This window comes from Anomaloglossus baeobatrachus, chromosome 1 (assembly GCF_048569485.1).
Source record: "Anomaloglossus baeobatrachus isolate aAnoBae1 chromosome 1, aAnoBae1.hap1, whole genome shotgun sequence".
NCBI classification, from domain to species: Eukaryota; Metazoa; Chordata; class Amphibia; order Anura; family Aromobatidae; genus Anomaloglossus; species Anomaloglossus baeobatrachus.
Window position 1 is genome coordinate 820,163,900 of NC_134353.1, and position 21,281 is coordinate 820,185,180.

Sequence of the window (21,281 nt, forward strand, 5' to 3'; positions counted from 1 at the left end):
ATAATTAGATTTTAGTGCATTCTTTATTTATCAATGGAAACACAGATTTATTGTACAGAGCTGAAAGCACATTTCTTCCAGTAGTTAGCAGAAATAATCAACAAGTTCTTTAATAGTTAGGCTGAGTTTTTGTAGTGCATTAGCCATTAGTCCTGGTAGTTTTCATATATTAATGTACAGTTTCAGTTACGAAGATCAAAAGCAAATCACCAGCACAGGCTCCATGAAGCCATTAATCTGCAGGGAATATTAGGAGACCGCAATCATGAGTTGAGAATGATGCTTTAACCTTTATATATATAAAGAACAGAAGACATGCAATGTATTTAAAGAGTTACTCTAATTACTGTCGATTCATTCTATTCTGTAAATCAAAGATTATGCTGAAATAATATGACTATCTTCAGTTTCCATACACGTTGAAGAGGTTGTACCTTAGTAGATTGGGGATCTGGAGGCAATAGTGATTGTTACTTACCCAACCATTCTGGAGAAGGAAAAGGAGCTTAGATTGTCCATCAGTCCTGCAGAAGTCCTTGATAGTGATATGGAAAATGAGAAAAATCACAACTGCATTAAACACACACACACACACACACACACACACACACAGTGGGTACGGAAAGCATTCGGACCCCTTTAAATTTTTCACTCTTTGTTTCATTGCAGCCGTTTGGTAAATTCAAAAATGTTCATTTTTTTTTCTCATTAATGTACAAAAAATATGTCTTAGACATGGAAACCAGGCTAAGCAGCTCAACTGTGCATGAGAACAAAGAAACTGGGGTGCAGAAAAATGGCAGCAAGTGATCTGTACTGATGAGAAGTCAAATTTTGAAATATTTAGCTGTAAACAGAAGGCAGTTTGCTTGCCAAAGGGCTGGAGAGCTGTGCAATAATGAGTGTCTCCCGGAACAGTGAAGCATGGTGGAGGTTCGTTGTAAGGGTTCACGTACACTTGCATATAAAACGGACTAGTGGAATGTGAAAAGAAAAACTGCACACTGCACTCAGACTCATGATATTCAGTGAGGCAGAGCAGAGCTGCTAGTTTTTCCTCAGCTGGAATAAGCCTCAGGAAAAAATCTCAGCATACTGTGTATGGCCGCATATATTGGGTGAGACTCATCACTGTAAGTTTATGGGTGCAAGAAAAAAAAACAAAAACGGATGGCACACAGGTCATCAATATGCCATCCAAATTTTACTGATACATTACTATTCTTGTAAATGATTGTAGTGAATTACTGAGAAAAAAAAACACATTGCATATGTATTTCATACGGATGCTAGGCGAGAAAGAAATCGTCCACTTGCAAAGCAGTCACAGGACATATGGAATACGAAATAGATTTCACTCATCCAACTTTTCTGGATGAAAATAGGACTCAATACGCAAATGTGAGTGAACCCTTAGTTTGGGGCTGAATTTCAGTAAGTGTAGTCTAAGATTTGATCAGGATTAATAGTGTCCTCAATGCTGTGAAGTACATGTTAATTCTTATCATGGGATACCATCAGAGAGGCGTCGGAATTAGTGATGGGTGGCTCCAAACTGTAAAAGTCCAGATCCGCATGGCTTCAAAGGTACGCAGGTGCCGGACCTGGGCCCGGAATTCCGGCTGTTTAATCTGGATCCGGCACTCGAATAAAAAAAAAAAGAAAGATAAATAAAGAAAATAAGAATGAAGCGAGCGCTTCAACTTACCAAAGCTTCTGATGGTGGGGATGGGCTGGACTGCAGGTAGACGCCAGGTACCTTTCCAGTACTGCTGCAGCTGACCGGAGGGAGAGGGACGCAGGTACGGGAGAGCAGGCAGGATGGAGTTGGAGCAGCAAGCAGGAGCGGGTATGGAGACAAGCAAGCAGGAGTCAGTACTGGAGTCTAGCAGGACAGAGCTGGCTTGGAGTTCGCAAGGTCCATGGCCTGAGCAATCTGTCAGAATAGGCCCACTATGCCACAACCGGGCTTACCCTGAAGGGGCGTAACTAAGTACCTACCGGGTCTTCACTAGTTCCTCCAATGGTGAGGATGGACTGGGCTGCCGGTAGACACCAGGTACCACTCCAGAGCAGTTCCCAATACTGCAGCAGCTGACCGGATGGTCAGGGACGCAGGTAGTGGAGACCAGGCAGGACGGAGTTGAAGCAGCAAGCAGGAGCAGATTAGGCTAGCAAGACGAAGTCTGATAAAGCAGATGTTGGCACTGTAGGCTAGCAGGATGAAGTAGGAGGAAGCTGGAGATGGTACTGGAGAGTACCAGAAGACTGGTATACTGGCTGGGGCTAGATACACGAGGAACCTAATTGCACAGGCACCTCCCCACTGGGGAAGGTACCTTAAATACATGATGAGAAGAAAAATCCAAATAAATACATAGCGAATCCCATCCATAGGCTGGGGATACCTTAGGGTGTGTGCACTGTCTCTTTAAGAGGCAGGGAGCATGCGTACTTTAGGAATTTTACTGAGAGGCCTGTGAGACATGTGAAGGCCCCGGCATGTGGTGACAATGAGCAGAGGAAGCTCCCCAGACAGAGCAGGAGGAAGGAGAAGGGAGGACACTGATGGCCAGCTGCAGAGAAGAGCACATCGTCATCCCTGCTGGGCGGAGGCAGCAGAGCAATACAGGGACGTCTGCATTACAGCTCCTATAGTTGTAATGTGTTGGCGTCTCAATACTTTTCTCCATATAGTGTATACATACAGCTTACATATATATATATATATATATATATATATATATATATATATATATATATATATATATATATATACAGTCAGGGCCAGAAATATTTGGACAGTGACACAAGTTTTGTTGTTTTAGCTGTTTACAAAAACATGTTCAGAAATACAATTATATATATAATATGGGCTGAAAGTGCACACTCCCAGCTGCAATATGAGAGTTTTCACATCCAAATCGGAGAAAGGGTTTAGGAATCATAGCTCTGTAATGCATAGCCTCCTTTTTTTCAAGGGACCAAAAGTAATTGGACAAGGGACTCTAAGGGCTGCAATTAACTCTGAAGGCGTCTCCCTCGTTAACCTGTAATCAATGAAGTAGTTAAAAGGTCTGGGGTTGATTACAGGTGTGTGGTTTTGCATTTGGAAGCTGTTGCTGTGACCAGACAACATGCGGTCTAAGGAACTCTCAATTGAGGTGAAGCAGAACATCCTGAGGCTGAAAAAAAAGAAAAAATCCATCAGAGAGATAGCAGACATGCTTGGAGTAGCAAAATCAACAGTCGGGTACATTCTGAGAAAAAAGGAATTGACTGGTGAGCTTGGGAACTCAAAAAGGCCTGGGCGTCCACGGATGACAACAGTGGTGGATGATCGCCGCATACTTTCTTTGGTGAAGAAGAACCCGTTCACAACATCAACTGAAGTCCAGAACACTCTCAGTGAAGTAGGTGTATCTGTCTCTAAGTCAACAGTAAAGAGAAGACTCCATGAAAGTAAATACAAAGGGTTCACATCTAGATGCAAACCATTCATCAATTCCAAAATAGACAGGCCAGAGTTAAATTTGCTGAAAAACACCTCATGAAGCCAGCTCAGTTCTGGAAAAGTATTCTATGGACAGATGAGACAAAGATCAACCTGTACCAGAATGATGGGAAGAAAAAAGTTTGGAGAAGAAAGGGAACGGCACATGATCCAAGGCACACCACATCCTCTGTAAAACATGGTGGAGGCAACGTGATGGCATGGGCATGCATGGCTTTCAATGGCACTGGGTCACTTGTGTTTATTGATGACATAACAGCAGACAAGAGTAGCCGGATGAATTCTGAAGTGTACAGGGATATACTTTCAGCCCAGATTCAGCCAAATGCCGCAAAGTTGATCGGACGGCGCTTCATAGTACAGATGGACAATGACCCCAAGCATACAGCCAAAGCTACCCAGGAGTTCATGAGTGCAAAAAAGTGGAACATTCTGCAATGGCCAAGTCAATCACCAGATCTTAACCCAATTGAGCATGCATTTCACTTGCTCAAATCCAGACTTAAGACGGAAAGACCCACAAACAAGCAAGACCTGAAGGCTGCGGCTGTAAAGGCCTGGCAAATCATTAAGAAGGAGGAAACCCAGCGTTTGGTGATGTCCATGGGTTCCAGACTTAAGGCAGTGATTGCCTCCAAAGGATTCGCAACAAAATATTGATAATAAAAATATTTGTTTGGGTTTGGTTTATTTGTCCAATTACTTTTGACCTCCTAAAATGTGGAGTGTTTGTAAAGAAATGTGTACAATTCCTACAATTTCTATCAGATATTTTTGTTCAAACCTTCAAATTAAACGTTACAATCTGCACTTGAATTCTGTTGTAGAGGTTTCATTTCAAATCCAATGTGGTGGCATGCAGAGCCCAACTCGCGAAAATTGTGTCACTGTCCAAATATTTCTGGACCTAACTGTATATATATATATATATATATATATATATATATATGCACACACATTCTTGTACGATATGCTAAACCATTAAACTTTCAAAGGCAGCTTGTCTCCACAGTGACCACCACATGTAGTTTTTATTGAATGTTTTTACATAACATTAAACCCTTGTGATGTTTGCAGTTTGTAGCAAACCTTTCTAATGTCAGGTTCACCTGAACTGCATTTTTATTAAGCTACTGGTCATCTATAATGGTGAAATGTTAGAAGGGATTTAAAAGTATAACATTGTTAAAGCTGCTAGCGACCTAGGCCATCAGTCATCAGTACATTCTGACATTCATGCTTTGCCTGGGAGGCGATTTCTGCTCTGTTAATGGTTTCTGTACGGTGATTTTCCCACCACGGCTATTATGTATTCTGTATCACACCACATATTTTGATGAAACTTTGTTGCCAGCTTGTGCTGTTCTATTTGCCATATATTGACAGGTTAACAAAAGACGACACAGCTTAGCGACATATTGAACATAAAAAAGCTCTGTCTTTTACCGCTTCATTACAATAACACAACTGCTGTTTTAGGCTAAATGGCATTGGAGCTACAATGATTGAAGCCTTCCCAGTTTTATCTGACAAGTAATGTATTGCAAACCTTATTCAAGCATTTACTTACTTCTATGGCTTTTTACAATGTTGAGGTTTCTTGTCCTGCCAATACAAGTCATTTGTCTAATCACATATATTTTCTATCTCCTGGCATTTAGTGCATTAAGAAGGCGATCATGATGGACAGCGGTAATCACCAGTACTGGAACGCACTCGGTGTTATTTCTTGCTCCAATGGTGAGATTCCGTGTTTCATTTATTCCTTCATTTGTGCATTTATTCTATATACTCCTTATTTGTAAATTGTAGACTTTTTTTCTACGATCCCAGTAATTACAAGCCTCTCACATCACAGTGACTGTCTTGCGTCAGATACTGTGTTTAGTTGTCTTCTAAATGAAGCCAAGAGCAGCTGCCATGCCCTAGAGGTGCTCGGTGTTCTGCAGAAATGTGACTTTACCCATAGACATATCAGAAAAGAACATTAAACTACAGCTAAAGTACATTTGAATTAACGCTTGACCGTCATATGAGGGTTTGGGGCTCCACTTTTCGGGTTTTTTTTTTACCAATTGCATTAAATGAGGTCACTTTGAATCTTCAGGTGTCAACAACAAGGCTCTTGCTCAGCACGCTTTCATCAAATCAATCCAGTGTCAGCAAAATGTGAGTCTGTGCTTTTCAATTTTAACATTAATGTAAGCTACATGTGACTCTCTTACGCCTTCCTGCTCACCATCTTATACTGTCCCCTCTAATGTTCCAATTACATAAGTGCAATCGGCTTGGTAGATTCTCAGTTTCTTCTTATGGAAACTTGGTTGCTTTCTTTGCTTTCCCAATGTACATCTCATAGGCTTACAATGGCCATAAAAAAACATCATAAGTAGGAATCACAGATGTAGTTAAGGAAAAGTAGGTGCTAGAAACCTATGTAGTTAACAAAACAAGTATAGCAATACACAAAAAAGAAAATAGTAGTTGTATAAAACTTGTCATGCACACAAACTAACAGTTAATATAGTTCATTAAAGGGAATTTGTCACCCAGTTTTTGCTACCCCATCTGAAAGCAGCATAATATAGAGACAGAGACCCTGATTCCAGCAATGTGTCACTTACTGAGCTGTTTGCAGTCATTTTGGTAAAATTAATGTTTTCTCTCCTGCAGATCAAGCAGTTATTTGAATGTACGTCAGGGTTATAAAGAGCTTTGCATCTGCTGGACTACCTAACAGCATGCCAAGTAGTCCTCTAATGGTAATCTCCTGCTAATTAAACAGTGATTTTATAAAAGCTACACTGCACAGCCCAGTAAGTGACACATCGCTAGAATCAGGGTCTCTACCTTCATACTGCTGCTCTCAGATTAGGTGGCAAAAACCTAGTGATAGATTCCCTTTAAGTGAATCAGTACAAATAATCCATGTTGCTAAAAATTGCATTAAAAACATTTAAAAAGTGCCTAACAGTACTAAATTAAATGCAAGACTTCCCAAAACACCATGATAAGTGTTGGGAACAATCTGTGCAATATATGAAGCTCCAAGATAATAAATAAACCAAATAATTTATACCAATAAAAAATATAACAATAAATGAATATATAAATATTACCAAACAGAATACTACAAATAAGCTAAGAAGGGCTGCCATAGGAGAATAATGGAAACTACGGATAAAAGCGCAGAATAGCGTCTTACCAGGCAAAGGAATTGAAGAAATCAGGCAAATACACTCCCCTATTAGGGTTGTGCCAGTCACAACCCCTGAGTACAATTTAGAAATGGCGGCTGCAGCAGTCCCGGTTAGGTAGAATTTTGTGCTAGAGAGAAGAAACCAGGTGTATGCCACGCTGTCACCAGAAAGTCCAGATATTATTTTAATTTAATTTAAAATAATCAACATTTGGACTTTCTGGTGACAGCGCGGCATACACCTGGTTTCTCTACTCTACAGCACTGAACAGGAAAATAAAGGGGTATGTGGTTACCCTGCCCTAAAGAAGGCACTGCATCAGCCGACTACGCTGATTGCAGTCACGTCATCTAGGAGAGGATCAGGCCGTCCTCGAGGATGGGAGAAGACATGTATTGATACGGTATTAGAGAAGAATTTGTTGTTTTTTTCTGGGAGCTCTTTAAGTAATTTTTTTTATCTATTTGCAGAATGCCATTGCTTGGACAAACCTTGGTGCTCTATATTTGTTGAATGAAAACATTGAGGTAAGGTATACTACCTGTGTATTCGGTGTATGTATATATATATAATATATATATAATCATACATACATACATACACCGTATTTTTCGTTTTATAAGATGCATCGGATTATAGGACGCACCCCAAATTTAGAGATACAAAAAGGTAAAAAAAAATAAAAATGGGGTCCGTCTTATACTACGTTGTTGGCTGATCGGAGGGGGGCAGCAACAGTGGTGGAGCATGGTCACAGGAGACAGAGGCTGTGCTAGCAGTGGCGGCAGGTCAGTGGTGTCAGCGGCGGGTCAGTGATGGCGGCAGGTCAGTGGTGGCAGAGGCGGGTCAGTGACAGCAGCAGGTCAGTGATGGCAGAGGCGGGTCAGCGGCAGTGGCGGGTCAGTAGTGGAGCAGGCCGGTGCAGTGAGTGTCCCAGTCTGTCCACAGTCCCGATTCAAATGATGGCACATCCAAGAGCTCCTTCTGCGCACGTGCTGACTCCCGACACCATCATTTGAAACTGGGACCGCGGACAGACTGTGATACTCACTGCACAGCCACCGCAGTCCACACACCCGCCCGCCCGCACAGTGGCAGCCAGCAGGCCGTCCACCCACACAGAGAGGCAGCTGGCCTCGATAGGCACCCGGCCGCCGGCATCGTCAGGCACCCGGCCGCCTGTACACAGCGACACACACCTGGCCGCCTGCACACAGAAGTGCACAGACAGCCTCCCCTCCCGGTAAGCTATATTCAGATAATAAGACGCACCCCTCATTTTCCTCCCAAATTTTTGGGAGGAAGAGTGCGTCTTATAATCCGAAAAGTACAGTGTATGTGTATATATACATATATATATATATATATATATATATATATATATATATATATATATATGCAACTAAACTGTAGTGAAAAAGTTTTCAGCCTAAAATAAATGCCCCTGCTCATCTTAATTTACTATTCCAAACATGCACTGAGATGAATCAGTTGTGAAATCTAAAATAATTTGCACAGGATATGCAATAACTTTCTGATTGGAAATCTCATCTGGGACCCCCATCTGTCAGGAGCAGTTTAATAGACAGTTTATAATTTAATTTATACTGATAACCTGCAGGAGTACATTGCTCTTTTTCCTGTATATTTTAATTTAAAGAGCACCTTACTCTGATTTTTTTTAACCCAGTTCCTCCTACAAATGCGGCTGCTCCACTGACTCTGTTTTGTTTCTCTCTGTGCTCCTCGGTTACAATATTATGCACCAGGAAATAATGATGTAAATTTGTTCCTTCAACGACTCGGCGTATACCACAGAACTTCTCTGTTGGTGAGAGCTGCGATTTGATTGGCCTGCATCACAGGAGAAAACACAAAATCCAACACAAAAGTCATATGGTACACGCCCAGTTGATTGAAGGAAAAAATTTGTATCATTACTACCAAGGGACATATAACGTTAGAGAGACAAGGCACAGAAGAAAACCTGTCCAGAACTGAGGAGGTACTCAGTTTACAAAAGGGTGTTCCCATGTCCAAATCTCAATATATAGTTTGTGTAATAATAATAATATTAGAAAATACCTCCAATTAGAAAGGTAGTATAGTTCTCCCGATATAGCTATGTCTCTTACCTCATGTGCAGGGCATTGCAGCTTAGGCATCCATGGCTACATCCACTCATATAGTGACAGTTATTTAGTTGCTCGTGGTCATTACCATGGATACCTAAGCTGCAATGCCCTGCACATGAGGTAAGAGACATCAGGAGAACTATACTACATTTCTATTTGGAGGTATTTACTAATATTATTAATATTACACCTACTACGTATTGGGATAGGATCTTGGAGATTGGACTAACCCTTTAACGTGGGTTCAAAGCAAAATAATTATACTGAGCGTATAGCAGTGCGTTATTGTGGCATATCTAGCTCAGCTAAAATCTTCAGGTAACCAACAGCGCTAACCATTATTTAGTGCATTCAGAGTGCCCTTGTGTGTGTGGAGAGAGCTTTTCCTCATGGCGTTATTTTGTGAATAGGCAATGCCAATGTAAAATTGTCTTCTGGCACAATATAGTGACAATGTATTGGTGGCCGGTCATAAACGCAGATCTCCTTGGGTCCCTTAATGAAATGTGTCACAGCTCTGTACAGAATTCCAGGACCCGGGGAAGGAGACCGAGGCCATGTAAACTCTTATGCTGAGCTTGAGAAGATGACTTGATGCTAGGTTTACCCCTAGTTTATGTCTGGATTTACTTTAATAATTTGTTTATCAAATAGACAATAAATGTAAGATCAATAGGCGTCTGACCAATCGAATAGACTTCTATATAATATCCTGCAAACATGACTCCATGTAACTGCAGTCTTTGGTTTTCCAGTTGGGAACTTTGCACAGAGAAGCTAGCTTGTGTAAGGAGGTTTTATCAATGTAGAGATGAAGGTACGAAGATACCTCTCTTCTATATATGATGGGGTTAAATAGGTTGTCCATGATACGTTTTTTTTAGCCATAACGATGCAGGTTTGGAAATCAAATTGTGCAATACTCACCACCCCCCGTTCCAGCACTGCCTCCCTGCTGCTGCTGCAGTCTTTGTTGACAGGCTGTAGTGGGGATGTCACAACTCCAGCATTTGTGAACACTGAAGACAATCGCTGAGTTCAGCTGTTAGTGTTCTGTGTTATCAGAGGAGCCGCTGAGCCCTATGTTTGGCAGCAGCAATGATGTATGTATATATTTTTGAGGCACCTTTGATGCTGCCCCTCAGCAGAAATGAGAACAGACCTAGTGCTGCAGTGTGAGAAGGTGAGTATTGCTAAGTGTACTTTCAACAGCTACAATCCTATGGATTAAAAAAAAAAATTCCCAGACAATCTCTTTAATAGCAAAAAGAAAATTGTTGCAAACGTTCTAAACCCAAACAACACAGAGATCTTGTGCCTGCCTGAAATAAGCAGAGTGTAGCTACAGTTTCCAGTTTACCTGTATATTATGGACATTGTCCTCAGGTGCAATGTCATCGTTAGTTAATTTTTCCTTAGGTTTCTGTAAAACATGTGGTCTGCCTTTTTATTTTACAGCTGAGCCATCAAGCTTTCAAAGTAGCCCAGTCCCTCGATCCGTCTTATGTGAGATGCTGGATTGGTCAGGTGAGCTCAAATTAAAGTGATAAGTCATAACTTCACATTAAAGAGAACCAACCATCAGGATTTTCATACAATGGGTACGTAAACAATTCAGACCCCTTTAAATTTTTCACTCTTTGTTTCATTGCAGCCATTTGGTAAATTCAGAAAGGTTCATTTTTTTTCTCATTAATGTACACTCTGCACCCCATCTTGACAGAAAAGAAGACAGAAATGTAGACATTTTTGCTAATTTTTTTAAACCAGAAAAGCTGAAATATCACATGGTCATAAGTATTCAGACCCTTTGCAGAAGCACCATTTTGAGCTAGTACAGCCATGAGTCTTCTTGGGAATGATGCAACACGTTTTTCACACCTGGATTTGGGGATCCTCTGCCATTCTTCCTTGCAGATAACTCACCTGTTCTGTCAGGTTGGATGGTGAACGCTGGTGGACAGCCATTTTCAGGTCTCTCCAGAGATGCTCAATTGGGTTTAGGTCAGGGCTCTGCCTGGGCCAGTCAAGAATGGTCAAAGAGTTGTTCTGAAGCCACTCCTTTGTTATTTTAGCTGTGTGCTTACGGTCATTGTCTTGTTGGAAGGTGAACCTTTGGCCAAGTCTGAGGTAAAGAGTACTCTGGAAGAGGTTTTCTTCCAGGATATCTCTGTACTTGGCCGCATTCATCTTTCCTTCATTTGCAACCAGTCGTCCTATTCCCGCAGGTGAATAACACCCCAATAGCATGATGCTGCCACCACCATGTTTCACTGTTGGGATTGTATTGGGCAGGTGATGAGCAGTGCCTAGTTTTCTCCACACATACCACTTAGAATTATCACCAAAAAGTTCTTTCTTCGTCTCATCAGACCAGAGAATCTTACTTCTCATAGTCTAGGGGTCCTTCATGTGATTTTTTGCAAACTCTATGTGGGCTTTTATATGTCTTGCACTGAGGAGAGGCTTCAGGCCACTCTGCCATAAAGGCCCGACTGGTGGAGGGCTGCAGTGATAGTTAACTTTGTGAAACTTTCTCCCATCTCCCTACTGCATCTCTGGAGCTCAGCCACAGTGATCTTGGGGTTCTTGTTTACCTCTCTCACCAAGGCTCTTCTCCCACGATTACTCAAAGGTCTAGGAAGAATTCTGGTAGTCCCAAACGTTTTCCATTTAAGGATTATGGAGGCCACTGTGCTCTTAGGAACCTTGAGTACTGCAGAAATTCTTTTGTAACCTTGGCCAGATCTGTGCCTTGCCACAATTCTGTCTTTGAGCTCCTTGGGCAGTTCCTTTGACCTCATGATTCTCATTTGGTCTGACATGCACTGTGAGCTGTGAGATCTTATATAGACAGGTGTGCAACTTTCCAAATCAAGTCCTATCTGTTTAATTAAACACAGCTGGATTCCAAGGAAGGAGTAGAACCATCTCAAGGAGGATCACAAGGAAAAGGACAGCATGTGACTTAAATATGAGTGTCTGAGCAAAGGTTCTGAATACTTATGACCATGTGATATTTCTACATTTCTGTTTTTTTCTGTCAAGATGGGGTGCAGAGTGTAAATTACTGAGAAAAAAAATAACTTTTCTGAATTTACCAAATGGCTGCAATGAAACAAAGAGTGACAAATTTAAAGGGTATGAATACTTTCTGTACCCACTGTATATAAAGTAAAGCCAATGCTATACTGGCACTAGGATGCTGAATGTAAGCATAGCTTTTGTTCAGATTGGATGTTTTATTTCAGAAATATGTGCAAGTAAAGTTACAGAAATGCACTGCTATTTGATTGACAGGTGCAACAAGTGTGGGAATATGTGGGTGAGTTTTTGCTATCTATTCCTGCCCCTCTCTAAAAATGACCAAAAAGCAAAACAGCAAGGGTTAAATAACTAGTAGTTTTAAAATATAATAAACCCAAGCATGATAATCATAATGGCGGAAAATGAATCCAGCCAGGCTACTTGCAATTTATTCAATTGAAACACCAAAAATAGGAAAGGCCCCTCTCTGCCTCCCTGGCCTTGGTAGATGCTAAACTGTATGGGCTGCATTTCAAACACGCCTCTATCATGTGACAGCAATGACTCATACCTAAAAGGAGCCCATACAGTCTAGAACCTACCAAGGCCAGGCAGGCAGACAGGGGTGGGAATAGATAGCAAGACCCGACCCACATATTCCCGCCCCTGTTGCACCTGTCAATCAAATAGCAGGGCATTGCTAGGACCTGGTCATATTTCTGAAATAAAACACCCAATCTCAGAACAAAAGCTATGCTCACATTCAGCATCCTAGTGCCAGTATAGCATTGGCTTTACTTTATATATGAAAATCCTGCTGGTTGGTTCCCTTTAAATCACTAGGTACAGGAAGCTCCACACAGCAGTGTTTTAAAATAATCAACAGTTTTTTAGCCCACTCAAAAGTGGCTTTAAAAGCAATGGGAAAAATAAAGGATTTTACTTCTGCTTTGTGCTGTATGGATTTCTGGCTTAGGCTAAAAAAAATCTGCATCGAGTGATGTTTTTGCAAAAGCCAACTAAATGGTGATAGAAACTTAGACTAGACAGTCTTAACAGTAAACAAGTTTATCAAACAGCATGAACTGCGAAGAGATAATTTGAAAATCAGAGAGGAAAAAAATTGAAACGCAAAAATAAAAATTGGCTGCGGTCTTAAGGGGTCCATAAATATGCGCCATTGTGTGTAAAATCTCTGTAGCTGGTGCAATACATTTCAGGACGGCTGATGCAGAATGAATATGGTGATCGTTAGTAAATGATCTGCCATCGCACTGATTGACCATAAGAGACTTTTCTGTCTAGTGTTAGCTAATTTTTGCCTGTGTTTTATTTGCGTGTCTTTTTAAAAGTCTAATTCTATGTGTTGGCCTTTTTTTTATTTGTCACTGGGGTTTTTAGAGTTTGAGGTTTCCAGATCTTTTCAGCTGATTAATCAATTGTAATTTCTTAAAAACTTCCTATATTTTTACACAAATGTATGCCAGTCACTCCTGAATTGATTTTATGGGCACCTGAAATTTTTCTCAAATTATGCCTCATTGTAGCAAAACTTATGTCTTTTTGCATTAAAATGTTGCAAAAGTTAAAGACCGAAATAAAAAGCATTTTTTATTTTGTGCAAAATGCATGAACTACGTCATAAATTGAATACCATAACAAAAAAAGTAAATAATGATTCTAGCCCTATTTGTATTATCCCTGAGATACAACCAGAGGGGTAGAGCGTAAAGCTGCATTAACGATTGTGAAGGCTACAGAGCAGAAATATCCCAGCATTCCTTCATGGCTCGATGACCGCATAGCTTGTGCTGATTATTTACAATTTAGAAGTTTCCTCCCTATTTTAGTCTTTGTAATGTAATCTGATGTAGATAAATATCCCAAAATAACTTGTGATCGCCATCCATTGACAGCTGGACTTTGCTGTACTGTAACACAGATCAATGGCAGATAACTCCGCTATTTATGTAGATTATAATATATATATTTATATGTGTAATCTGTAAAAGTGCTGCTCATAATAAATATATTTTGTATTTTTAGTGTATGTGTCATGCAGATCAGCATTATGCCAAACTCAGACATGGATATATGAGCTAATTTTTTACTTGAATTTACTGTTAATTTATTTAACTGAGTTGATGTGTAGTAATCACATTCTCTTACTGCACAAATATCTGTCATCTCCTTAGGCGCTGATTGCAGAAACTGTTGGAAGCTATGAAACGATGGATCTCTTCAGGCATACAACTGAGCTTAGTATGAATGTAAGTTTACTGTTTTCCCAATATTTTATTTAAGGGAAGATGTCAGGTGATTTTCTTGTACAATTCTAATGTTGTCTTTAAATAGGGGTTAAGGAGACCTTTCAGGATCAGTAAGTTTTATAGCTCTCCCTCTTCCTGTTATCTTGTTGTACTCCACTTAAGCGACGGCTCCCGTAGCATTGCGTTGTGTGACGGATGCAACGGATGCGTTGCATATAGTGGCACAACGGATGCTACGGATCGTACAAAACAACGGAAAGCTTTTTTTTTTTTCTTTTTTTCTTCTCTGCAGTTTTACCGGCAGCAGACTATTGTGAACGATCAGCTGATCGCTCTCAATAGCCGGCTGCCGGGCGCTCAGCTGATCGCTCTCAATAGCCGGCGGCCGGGCGCTCAGCTAAGCGCTCTCACATGCCGGCAGCCGGGCACTCAGCTGAGCGCTCTCATATGCCGGCGGCAGGGCGCTCAGCTAAGCGCTCTCACATGCCGGCGGCCGGGCACTCAGCTGAGCCCTCTCACATGCCGGCGGCCGGGCGCTCAGCTGATCATTCGGCCGCCGAGAATATATGCGGGGGGCGAAGTGAGGAGTGGGTAGAGCTGAGCGGACCATGGCGCTGAGGACAGGTGAGTGTGCGTGTGTGTATGTATATGTATGTATTGTGTGTGTGTGTGTGTGTGTGTGTGTGTGTGTACATACATGCGGAGTGGAGCGCGGGAGGGGGCGGAGCCAAGAGGGGAAGTGTCGGGCTCCCTGCACACGTAGCGAGGGTAAATATCGGCCAAGCACTTTGCTTGTTTACCCGATATTTACCTTGGTTACGGGTGCAGGGAGCCAGAGAGAGCATCCGCAGTGAAATGCTACGGATTGCGCTGCTCAAAAAAAGTTACATGCTGCGTTTCTCCTGCCCGGCGCAGCGTCAAAATAACGACGCTGCGTCGTCCAGCTGATGCAACGCTGACACTTGCGTTACAGTGCGTCGTCCATACAAGTTTATGGAGAATAGCGCAGTGCGTTAACGGACTACGCTATTCTCCATAGTGACGGACTCTGCTGAACGCAAGTGTGAAAATACCCTTAGAATTCAATGTGACTTAGTAACTTGTCAAGCATATGTAAATACAAACTGCATATACCATATATACTGATCCCACCTCTCAGTGCTGGCATCAGTGATAGTATATCTGAACTGAATTTTCACTGCTGCCCCCACCCACACTCCCTCCTACCTCTCAGCAGTGATAGTGAATGCACTGAGAGGTGTGAATATATAAATTGTTTACATACACTTGTTTAGGGTGCGGGAAACACTGAATACTATGGAGCTTACTGCAGGAGACAAGCTACAGCAATAAATGTTACTGATCGTGAAAGGTATGCCTAAGCCCTATCTAAAGATAACCTTACTATTGTACTACACAATCACGTGACAGATTCCCTTTAAAGGATTATTCTCAAAATATTAAGTTATGCCCAATGTATTGGGGAATGTTCTATGCTGCACTTGACTTTCTCTGGAAGTCAGATAGATGATAAACAGACGTTTCTTCCATCGTGGTTCCTCATGCGCACAACTGCTCATTCAGGATGGGGTCCTGTAGAGCTCATTTCCAGGTTCCAGTGCTTTGATATTGGGATTTTGGGGAGGTCTCTGTGGTGATACCCTCAGCAATCATTAAGTTAGTCACTATTCCATGTACAGAGGATAACTTAGTATTTCTTTATCGTTCCTTATGGGAGACCCAAACCATGGGTGTATAGCTTCTGCCTCCGGAGGACACACAAAGTACTACACTAAAAGTGTAGCTCCTCCCTCCGAGCATATACACTCCCCGGATGACAAATCCAACCAGTTCAATGCTTTGTGTTCAGGAGGTCACACACACACATGCATCCTCTGATTTTTGATTTTTGATTTCAAAGATTTGGAAGAAAAGCGGGTCCAATCTGGACTCCCTGCATGTCCCTTCTCACCCCACTGTGTCGGCGGTGCTGTTAAGGTTGATTTCAGTCCTGGAGCCTTATCATGCCGCGCTCCTTCGCCATCCCTTGGGGCTCTGGTTTGAAGTGGGAGCCATCACGGTTCTCACTGCTTTGCAGGAGACCGGTCTCCATCCGCAGCCCTGTTCAGGATCCTGCCGGACGGAGCGATGACCCCCCAGGGACCTGGCACCTGCGTCTCAAGCTAAGTACTGAGACGTTATTACCACAGAAAGTGGTCTTTCTAGGGGTCCCTTGTACTTTATTTGTGGGGGAGAATGTGTTATATGTATGTTTTAACATTTCCGGCCGGTTCTCCAGTTTTCACTGGAGAACCGCGCCGATGGTGCCTGCACGCTGGCCGCATGTTTAAATCTAGGCCCCGGCTTCGCCTGAGGCCTAGTTTCGATTCTATGTCAGTCAGTGCAGTGAGACAGGGTGGCTCCGCCCACCGGCTGCTCAGCACAGGGAAGGGACACTCCTCACTGAGGAAAGCTTCCCTCCCCTGTATGCCTCATTGGCCCTCCGTCCTGCTCTCAGAGTAGGCCCCGCCCCCCTCTCCTCGCTTTTTCTCAGCGTTCTAGGGCACAGAGATCAATGTCTGCAAACACATTGTGACAAATGGGGGCCTGGGACAGAGCCCCCAGTTCTGGGGGATCTGGAGGGCACAGAGATGCCCCTATGTTAAACAGTCTGGCAAGCCACAACCTCCGGTTGTGCAGCTGCTTATACACTCTGTTTATATACTCTGCTGGGGTTTTTTTTCCGAAAAGCCCCCACTTCTGGGGAATCTGGAGGGCACAGAGATGTTATGTTAAACGGTCTGGCAAGCCACAACCTCTGGTTGTGCTGCTGCTTATATACTCTGTTTATATACTCTGCTGGGGGTCTTTCTGGACAGAGCCCCCACTTCTGCAGCATGTCTTATATCAGTGCAGGGCTGCAAGGCTGTTTTTTATTATGCACCGCATGTTGACTCGTACTGTCTGTACCGAGCACATAACCACATTGTGATGCCTGCTCTGACATAGTGGTGCCTCAGCCTGGAGGCTTATCCCCAGTGGTCCCTCCGGCTGCTCCGGCTCCGGGGTAGAATCCCTCTCTGGGGAGTGTATATGCCCAGGGGACAGCTGTCCCGGACACTGCTGAGCATGCATCAGCCCCCTTCTCAGGGCGCTTCTGCTGCTACAGCTCGCTCAGCAAAGCTCACAGAGGATTCTTCATCTGGGAGCCCGTCCTCCTAAAATGGAGACGCAGGGTCCCCTTTCCCTCCTCGCCCCGCGGCTCTGGTTCACAAGCTGACTCGCAGGACAAGGAGGATGCCTTACTGGGGGCTCGGACGCTCTCCATGTACCCCATTGATCTGTCCGAAAGTGACGCAGATGCTAATGATTTGATTGCGTCCATTATATTTGTACTGGACCTCAATCCGCCTGTATCAGGGGAGCTCCCCTCTTTGGCAGAAAAGCATCAGTATACCTTGCCTAAGAGTACAAGGAGTGTGTTCCTTATCCACTCCAGCATTCAGGTCACTGTGACCAAGCCCAGAGCCTGTCCTGACAGACGCTTCCCAGAGCGTGGTTCTGATGACTGTTTCCCCCTTCCTCCAGTGGTGGTCAAGGAGTGGGCTCATTCACCAAGGGTGGACCCTCCGGTGTCTAGACTTTCAGCCCGGACAGTTGTATCAGTGGCTGACGGCACCTCTCTGAGGATCCCACTGTCCGCCAGGTTGTCCTTCTGGCCAAATCTATATATGAGGCGGCAGGGGCCTCGTTCTCCCCATCTTTTGCAGCAGTGCGGGCTCTCAAAGCCATCTCTGCTTCTCGGGAGGAGATGCATTCCCTCACCAGGGCCTTTATGCCCGAATTGGTTGCCTTAACTTCCAGGCTTCAGTCTTTTCATCCTATAGCTGGAGACTGTCACCGCACTGCGGTGGCCTCGGCTACTTCCCTCGCTATCCGCAGGTTCCTGTGGCTTCGAGAGTGGAAGGCAGATGCTTCTTAAGAAGTTCCTTGCTGGGCTCCCTTTTGCTGGGACCAGTCTATTCGGTGAACAACTGGATGAAATTATTAAGGAAGCTTTTGGCAGGAAGAGTACTTCCATGCCACAACCCAGGAATCCTTCCAGGGCAGGAACCAGTCGAGGTTTCGTTCCTTTCGTTTCCTCTAACTGGTCGTCCTCTAAGCCCTCGGCCTCGTCCACTAACTCAGCCAAGGTCCGTAAACCAACTGGCGCATGAAGCCGCGTCCTATGTCGGCAGGAGCTGCTGCCATCAAGGCAGCCTCCTCTTGATTATCTGGCCGCGCCAGTAACGTCCTTGGTCGGTGGCAGGCTCTCCCTCTTGGGCGACGTGTGGTTTCAACACGTCTTCGATCAGTGGGTGTGGGTTACCATCTCCCACGGCTACAGAATAGAATTCTATTCAGCCGCCAAACAGATTTTTTCTGACAACTCCCCCCTGCTCCAAGGCCACCGCCTTCTCACAGGCCGTGGCATTCTTGCAGGCCAATGGAGTAATTGTACCAGTTCCCGACTGGGAACGGTTCTGAGATTTCTACTCAAATCTCTTCCTAGTCCCCGAAAAGGACGGTGCTTTCCGACCTGGATCTCAAGCTTCTCAACAAGCATGTTCAGGTGCGGCAATTTTGCATGGAATCTCTGCGATCAGTCAATGACCCAAGGAGATTTCTTAGCATCCATCGACATCAGAGATGTCTCTCTGCATGTGCCATTCGCAGTTTCACACCAGCGTTGGCTACGTTTTGTAATCGGAGAGGAACATTTCCAATTCGTGGCTCTCCCCTTTGGGTTAGCCACGGCCCCTCGTGTATTCACCAGTTGCGGTTCTGCTCCTCCAGGGGTTGGTAGTGATTCCTTACCTGGACGCCCTTCTAGTCAGGGCTTCATCCAGTGCAGACTGTCAGCGGAGTGTCTCGCTCACTCTCGCCACGCTTGCAAGTCCACTCTGACCCCGACCCAGGAACTTACGTACCTAGGGATGCAATTCGAGACTCTGCTGGCACTTGTGAAGCTGCCCTTAGTCAAACAGCAGTCTCTTCATCTGGCGGTTCGCTCTCTGCTGAGGCTCCGCCGTCATTCCATCAGGCACCTCATGCAGGTGCTGGGTCAGATGGTGGCGTCAATAGAAGCGGTTCCCCTTGCCAGTTCTATCTGCGTCCCCTGCAGCTGGACATTTTCCGCTGTTGGGACAAGGGACTTCTTCCTTGCACAGGCTGGTGGCTCTGTCGCCACAGACCAGGAGCTCTCTTTAAGTGGTGGCTTCGGCCCCTCTCTCTGTACCAGGGACGCTCCTTTCTGGCCCCGTCATGGGTGATTCTCACCACGGATGCCAGTCTATCCGGCTGGGGAGCAAAGTTTCTCCACCACCGAGCACAGGGCACTTGGACTCCGTCCGAATCAGCCCTCTCGATCAATGTGCTGGAAATCAGGGCTGTAGTCCTAGGACTCGCAGCCGCCTAGCAATGTTGGAAATTCAACATATCCTTCAGTGGACGGAGGACTCCAAGTCCACCATATCCGCAGTCCACATCCCAGGCGCAGAAAACTGGGAGGCAGATTATCTCAGCCGTCAAACCGTGGACAGCGGCGAGTGAGTCCTGCATCCGGCAGTGTTCCGGTCAATTTAGCAGGCGGGGCACTCCGGGAGTGGATCTAATGGCATCCCGGCACAACAACAAGGTCCCGGTTTACGTGGCTCGCTCCCACGATCCTCAGGCCTTGGCAGCGGACGCGCTGGTTCCAGATTGGTCCCAGTTCCGTCTGGCCTACGTGTTTCCCCCTCTAGCTCTCTTGCCCAGAGTCCTGCGCAAGATCAAAATGGAGGGCCGTCGGGTCGTACTCATCGCCCCAGGCCCAGGCGAGCTTGGTTCCCAGACCTGCTCCGTCTGTTCGTAGAGGTGCTGTGGCATCTCCCGGACCGGCCAGACGTTCTCTCAGAGGGTCCGTTTTCCACAACAATTCTGCGGCTTTCAGATTGACGGCGTGGCTCTTGAGCCCTGAATCCTTACGGCTTCAGGCATTCCTTCCGAGGTCATCTTCACTATGACCCAGGCTCGGAAGTCTTCCTCGGCCAGGTTTTACCTCAGGACTTGGAGAATTTTCCTGTCCTGGTGTCGTTCTTCCGGCCATGCTCCTTGGCCGTTTTTTCCTTGCCGACCATCCTGTCCTTTCTACAGTCCGGCCTGCAGCTAGGTCTGTCCCTCATTCCCTCAAGGGACAGGTCTCGGCTCTGTCAGCGGCGTATCGCCCGACTGGCCCAGGTGCGCACCTTCATGCAGGGCGCATCTCACATCATTCCGCCTTACCGGCGGTCTCTGGATCCCTGAGACCTTTCTTTGGTCCTCATGGCCTTACAGAAACCCCCCTTTGAGCCTCTTAGGGAGGTTTCGTTGTTTAGTCTTTCACAGAAAGTAGTTTTTCTGGTGGCCATAATTTCTCTCAGGAGAGTCTCTTATTTGACTGTGCTCTCTTCGGAGTCACCCTTTTTGGTTTTTTTCACCAAGACAAGGTGGTTCTCCATCCAACTCCGGGCCTTCTCCCTAAGGTGGTGTCTCCGTTCCACCTTAACCAGGACATTTCATTGTCTTCCCTTTGTTCGGCCCCTGTGCATCGCTTTGAGAAAGCGTTGCATGCTTTAGATTTGGTGCGGACGCTCCGGATCTATGTGTCACGCACCGCTGTTTTTTTTAGGCGGTGCACCTCTCTTTTTGTGCTGACCACAGGTCAGCGCAAGGGTCTCTCGGTTTCTAAACCGACCCTAGCTCATTGGATTAGGTCGGCCATATCCGATGCCTACCTATGTTCTCAGATGCCTCCCCCGCCAGGGATTAAGGCGCACTCGACCACAGCTGTCGGTGCCTCTTGGGCTACGGCTCAGCAGGTCTGTCAGACTGCCACTTGGTCTAGTCTGCACACCCTTTCGAAGCACTACCAAGTGCATGCTCATGCTTCGGCAGATGCGAGCTTGGGCAGACGCATCCTTCGGACGGCTGTCGCCCATTTGTGAAGTTAGGTTTCGCCTACTTCTCAGTTTCTGTTTATTCCCACCCATGGACTGCTTTGAGACGTCCCATGGTTTGGGTCTCCCATAAGGAACGATAAAGAAAAAGAGAATTTTGTTACTTACCATAAATTCTT

The 21,281-nt window shown here is 44.8% G+C and overlaps 1 protein-coding gene across 2 annotated transcripts in view; it reads left to right on the forward strand.

Moving 5' to 3' along the window:
- SKIC3 (SKI3 subunit of superkiller complex) overlaps positions 1–21,281 on the forward strand; it is a 269,270-nt gene that overhangs the window by 150,900 nt on the left and 97,089 nt on the right. For both annotated transcript variants that reach the window (XM_075325084.1, XM_075325085.1), the window contains exons 21-25: positions 5,176–5,254; positions 5,622–5,683; positions 7,185–7,241; positions 10,308–10,376; positions 14,072–14,146. In XM_075325084.1, the coding sequence (XP_075181199.1) occupies positions 5,176–5,254; positions 5,622–5,683; positions 7,185–7,241; positions 10,308–10,376; positions 14,072–14,146 (342 nt within the window). The remainder of the gene's footprint in view (positions 1–5,175; positions 5,255–5,621; positions 5,684–7,184; positions 7,242–10,307; positions 10,377–14,071; positions 14,147–21,281) is intronic.